Source organism: Peromyscus californicus, unplaced genomic scaffold (genome assembly GCF_007827085.1).
Source record: "Peromyscus californicus insignis strain IS unplaced genomic scaffold, ASM782708v3 Scaffold_4__1_contigs__length_199733344, whole genome shotgun sequence".
NCBI lineage: Eukaryota > Metazoa > Chordata > Mammalia > Rodentia > Cricetidae > Peromyscus > Peromyscus californicus.
The window spans coordinates 189800086-189806410 of NW_026294562.1; the positions used below are offsets into that span (position 1 = coordinate 189800086).

Below are 6325 nucleotides of genomic sequence, written 5' to 3' on the forward strand. Positions count from 1 at the left end.
GACCACACCATCTGGAGTAATTGCGTCACTATTTTGGTTGGATTTGAGGTCTTTTTCTCAAGCTTCAATCAATATGTAAGATTATATCTGTTGATGTACCACGTATCAGTCTCAGCTCTAACACCACCTCTGACTTTCTGAGGCCATGCTCCCCCAAATGAGGGACTGAACCTCTGAACTGTAAGTGAGCCACCAAAATGAAATGTTTCCTTTATTAGAGTTGCCCTGGTTATGGTGTCTTTCACAGCAATAGTAAATCCTCAATAAGATAGAAAGCATCTGTGATAAGACTCTTAGTTGTTGTTATTTAATTATGTCCATTTTAATTTATAGCTTTAACATATTCACAAATTTCCTAAACAGATCTTCAAGTCACAAGAGAGATACTTGACTGAGAAAGTTGAATTTTTTGAGGAGTCTCAACAGAATGGCTTCACAGCACAACAACTCCTTTAAACCCCAGTCACCAGAAAGTGGCCTTGTATTAGACAACAGGAACTTCATTCCAAGCCAGGATACTTCTCTACAGTGGGAAGAAGATATCTGTAACTTCTCAATTGCTCAGCTCAACTTTCCCACAAATGACAACGGTTACTGTGCAAAGCAGGAACTGCAGGCAACCTGGAAGTGGTTTACCTCCTGGTTGAAGCCAGAAAAGCGTAGCAAGGAGCAGATGATTTCTCAGCTGGTCTTGGCTGAGTTTCTCAAAACTGGGCACTACAAGGACAAGTCTGTCTTGAAAGAGAAGTGGGAATCAAATGGCAGAAACCTGGGGAGATTCATGGAGGATCTGACTGATGAGTGCTTGAAGCCTCCCATCATGGTGAGTACCTTGGTTGAGAGATGGTTAAGTTATCAATCAAGCCAGTCATTTATATTTGGGGAAAAGTAAGAAGATGTATTTATTTTATATGTGAGGCTGTCCCACTCCAACAAAATATTTACAATGGAGATTATTTACTACTCTAAATGTAATATTAATTTAATGGGATTAAAAGTTTAAGAAGCCCATGGCTCTTTTGACTGATACAATTATATTTAAATTCTTTACATGGTGATAGGGAGACTGGGAGATGATATTTGAGCAAAGCTTGTAAGGGTTTAGAATAGAGACCCTGGCTGGGATTGGAAGATGGCTCATTTAGGTAGGTGATTTTATATTGTAATTATGATTATTTAGTTGGAATTGTAGCACACACTTAGGCTCTTAGACCTAGTCTGTTATTCCAGGACCTGGGCTGTGGAAACTGGGGATCTAATTAACTTAATGGTTTTCTAAATTGTCTACTACATGTCATTAAGTTCCTATGTATAAAACTAAATGTGCAGGAATGTAGAATATGATTTCTGATGCTGAAATGTGGCTATTAAATGCACATTCAACACCAACACACCCCTAAGGAAAGTCCTGATGAATAATAAAGGGCTGCAATTCAAAGTTTTAGAAGTGAAATTCTTAATTTGGATGTAACTACAATGAAACTTCTTCAAATGTCTAGGTTTGCATAATTCTCAGTTACTCTCAGAAATGGTCAAGGTAGTGACATTTTTCAAACATTCCATACATCCATTTCTAAATGTCATGGTTGAAATAACTTCTTATTGACTTAAACTTTTAAATTTGGTTATTAGTTGGCTTGTTTCGTTGCTTCTTTAGGATTTTTTCCCCATTTAGGACTGACTTTTGTTCAACTGGCTTGAGTAGGAATTAGAGGAATTATACTTTCCCAGCACTTCAAGTACTGGATTAAAGCTGTCCACCACCACACCCTGATGTATATTTCAGGTTTTTACTCTATGCACACGTTGTCATTTCAGTTTGTTTTATCCCACATTTCACTCCTTTTATTTTGTTTTTGTTTTTTTTTTTTTTTGTTTTTTTTTTTTTTTGTTTTGTTTTGTTTTTTGGATTTTTCGAGACAGGGTTTCTCTGTGTAGCTTTGCGCCTTTCCTGGAACTCGCTTTGGAGACCAGGCTGGCCTTGAACTCACAGAGATCCGCCTGGCTCTGCCTCCCGAGTGCTGGGATTAAAGGCGTGCGCCACCACCGCCCGGCCTTGATTTTGTTTTTAACTGATCATTTCATGATTGAAAGTGAATTCCTAATAAAAAGTTGTCATGTTCCTAACAACAGAGACAGCATGTTTAGGTGGAGACAATATATGTGTTACAAGGGTTTCAGTCAGATGTGAGTTGTATTAAGGACTTAATAATAGAAAACAACACCCCTTAGAAATAGAGCTATGATACTAGGGGCATCATCAACCAAGGGTTTTTATCTAGAGTTAGTAGTTAAATTTAGCAACCAAAAATATAGGTATTGGAAATACAACCCACTCCCACAGCAAAGTGAAGTGACGGTGGAAGAGATAGGGACCACTGACAGACTAATGGCCAGAAGTGGGGGATGGGAAATCCTCAGCTATCTGGGAATGAAAATGTCAGAGTCATGTGCATGAAAGCAGAAAGTTACAATTGCCAATATGACACCAGGACACCAAAAGGACATCAATTACACAGTTACTGTAGACATCCTAAGAATTTCAGAAAAAAACTATTACTAATCAAAGGCTGAATAAGGAGCTTCTAGCATAGCAGCCATCTGTCAGACAAAGAATACAGAAGTGTTAACGGTTCTGGGCACTGAGTAATAACTATAGAACCTGGGTGCAAGAGAAGGAGGAAAAATAAGGAGCTACAAATTAAGGAGATACAGAGAAACACTAGCCATACAACTCTTTGTTTAACAGAAAAAAAATATTAGAACAGATAACACCCATCAATTAACAGAAGAGGCCCTAGAGGTGCAAGGCCCACAGGCAAGTATATGTCGGAATTTTTACAGGCTCCTTTGGGTCTTCTTGATCTCCAGACTACCTCCCTCCTTGATATGTCCTACCTAGCCTTGGTGTCTTCTCAGTAAACCAGCTATTTCATTGTAGTTGCCCTAGATTGGGTGGAATGGGGACAGTTCTTGGAAAAAAATGAGAAGCCTTTTTTGATGGAGTAAGTCTCTATTTTCTGGATTGGAATAAGAATACCTCTCCTTGTCAATGCATTGACCAGGTGAAGAAAATGCTGTGGCTAGTCATTGCAGAAACCTAACCTTACCTTTTCCCTTGGTACAGTGACTCAACACTTGCAAATACATTGTGAATAAGGACTTTAGAGACCATAACTTGTGAATGACAGAATAACACCATTAGAGATGAGAGATAGACAAATGACCTAACTCATAGTTCAGTGATCGAGTGCAATCAGTTAGAGGACAGGTTTTCACTCATGCACAAATCCACAGATTCATTGACAATGGTCCTCTGGCTTTGTTTACAGGTTCACACCTCCATGCAGGGGCAGGAAGCCCTCTTTTCTAAGAACATGTCCTTAGAAGAAACCATCAACCTTCTGAAAGAGCAGCAATCAGCAAGAAGTTCAATACAAGAGAGTGCAAGGACACCCTTGCCAATCCCCCAAGACATGTTATTGACAACAGGTAAGTGTCAGGAAGCTGCACAGAGGAAGGGTGTTGTGTCGGGATCTTTTCTTGGGCACAGTTTCATAGACTGTCTTATTTCCACAGGACATGAAGACTGGGAAGATGGCCAAAACAATGGCTGGAGCACTAGTGATGTAAATGATGGGGATAGTAGTCCTGGAAATGAGATGGACTCCCTTTCCCTTATCCAACAAGGTCAACTTATTGAACCTAAAGACAGAAGTGTTTCTGATAGAAATCCTCTGGATTCAAGCAGAACAAGTCAAGTCACTTCCAGGTACCAGGAAGAATTTCATAGAGGAACTTCTTCTGAAGATGTCCCTATGGAGGTACAACCAGAGATTATCTCCAGTCCAGAGCAGACAGAAGACTGCCAGAATCCTGATGCAAGCTCTACACTTGGGGGTCACCAAAAGAGACACCTCAGAGACCCAAAGACATACAAATGTGAGGAATGTCCCAGAACCTTTAAATATCCCAGTAGACTTGCGGCCCACCAGAGAATACACAAGAAGCAAAAGTCATTTGTCTGTAAAACATGTCATAAGGGCTTCTGTACTCGCTCAGACCTGAGAGTACATAAGGTCATACACCAGGAAAATAAACCTTTCGAATGTAGTACTTGTGGAAAGTCTTTCAGCAATCAAACAAATCTAAAAGCTCATGAGAGGATTCACACAGGAGAGAAGCCCTACACCTGCTCCCTGTGTAACCGTAGCTTCCGCCAGTCATCCACATACCACCGTCACCGGAGGAATTGCCACAAAGCAGACTGAACTGAGTACCTTCATCACCAGATGATAGCAGGGCTTCAGCTTACTGTTTCCTCTGTAGATGAAGAAGCATGTAGCTTCTAAACAGCAAGTACAATTGAAGACATGATTTGTAACTTCTGGATTGTTCCATCTGTCTGTGTGGATATAGAAGATGAGTCTGTTTTATGTGAAGTAATATTTTTCTAAAGGCTTAAATTGCTTATACTTTCTGCCTGATATATATTAAATAAATGAATGGAATTGTAATATTGTTGCCTCATGTTTATTTTGTGTGGCCTGAGCTTGTGATTTTGTGAGTTTTTGTCTCCTTTTTTTTTTGGCCTCAGTTCCACAACACGAGTGGACAATAGAGAAATGTGTTGTCAGTTCTTTTTTTTTTTGCCTTGTTTGAGACAGTGTCTTTCTTGTTAGGAGATTTGTATATAAGTATGTCTGATACTACAGATTCCAAACATTCTCTGCTCTGCAGCACTTATCTCTACAGGTTCATGTCAGTGCCCTGCCATTCCCTCTGACTTTGGTACCCCACGAAAATTTCAATCCCAAGTCTCAGGCTTGCAATGTAAATGCATTGCCCTCTAATTCATCTCCCATGCTATGAGTGATTACTGCTTAACGTTCAAGAATGTGCCCCCACAGTTTGGACAGGGTCCTGATGTAGAGTAAAAAGCTTCAGTTGCTCACAGTGGCTCAAAGGAGCCATGCCTATCAGTTCCCTTATAGTCCCACTGTAATCTTCATAGCTCTATCCACAGGTCCCTAGAAACTTGTGGAATAGAGGGGGCTGTGTGGATGCCGACCTCACGTAATGACAAATAGAAGGCAATTGGCAAATGTTTTCAACGAATGAACTCTAAAAAGTATCTTACAGAAAGGAAAAAGGAATAATATGTATATCGTAAAACAGGATTCTGTGTAGAGTTGAAGCCAAGCATAGGATGATTGAGATGTTGGCATCTGTGTATGTGTTGGTGATTTCCAGGTTGAAGCCTAGCTGAGTTCAAGTAACCTGTAGACATGTTGTGGCAAACCATGATATTCCCCTGCTGTATGTAGTACAGCCTTACAGCTAGCCACCAGGAGCCTTCAATTTATTAAAATACAGAATGAGCTGACATGAATACCAATACAATTTATACATTTTGATATTGAAGTTCTTTTTTTTTGTTTCTGTTTTTTCAAGACAGGGTTTCTCCATGTTGCTTTAGTGCCTGTCCTGGATCTGTCTCTGTAGACCAGGCTGGACTCAAACTCAAAGGGATTTGCCTGGCTCTGCTTCCCACTGTGCTGGGATTAAAGGGGTATGCCATCTCTACCTGGCCACTTTGAAGTTCTTAGTGTTGGCATACCTTGTGGCTGATCCTTTCCCCAGCATTTGGCTTTCTGAACCCTTTCCTTATGATATGTTCTCCAGTCTTTTTTTTTCCTCATGAGACTTGTAGATTGGGGGGATTTAGTCTCTCAAGATTTCAGTATTAAAGATTCCTGGATTGTGGTGGTGGGGATTTCTTAGCCTTTTCATCTTTAGAGATTGTAGCCTTTGTGGGATTAAGGAATTTTGGAATAGAACCACAATTTTCCATATGTTTCTAAATGAGGTCATATCTTAGGTTTGGGGGTTAAGACCTGTACATGTGAGTGTCAGAAAACAGAATTCAGCTGGTAACAATGAGATATCCTGATGGCATTCAGCATTCCTGCATCATAGCACCTGGCAGATGTGGTCAGGAGGATCATAAGTTCAGTTCTTCTCTGCTACATAGTGTGTTCCAGGCCACCCTTGCCTACATGAGAGCTTTTCTAAAGACAACAAAATGAAAAAATCACACACACCATGTAAAATCAAAGATTCATTTTTTGATGCCCATTGTGGCATATGTGTGTAATCCAACATTCAAATATACTTGTTCTCAACCTGTGGGTCTCAACTGCTTTGGAGGCCAAGTGACCCTTACACAGGCATCCTATATCCTGCAATAAGATATTTATATTACAATTCATCAAAGTATCAAAATTACAATTATGAAGATGCAACAAAAATAATTTTTTGTTTG

The 6325-nt window shown here is 39.9% G+C and overlaps 1 protein-coding gene across 1 annotated transcript; it reads left to right on the forward strand.

Annotated features, from left to right (window-relative positions):
• The first annotated feature begins 398 nt into the window (after positions 1 to 398).
• Positions 399 to 4271, forward strand: LOC128124255 (zinc finger and SCAN domain-containing protein 4-like). Its single transcript, XM_052760431.1, has 3 exons — positions 399 to 823; positions 3333 to 3492; positions 3580 to 4271. The coding sequence occupies exons 1-3, from the start codon at positions 428 to 430 to the stop codon at positions 4269 to 4271; spliced, it is 1248 nt and encodes a 415-aa protein (XP_052616391.1). The 5' UTR covers positions 399 to 427.
• Positions 4272 to 6325: the final 2054 nt, after the last annotated feature.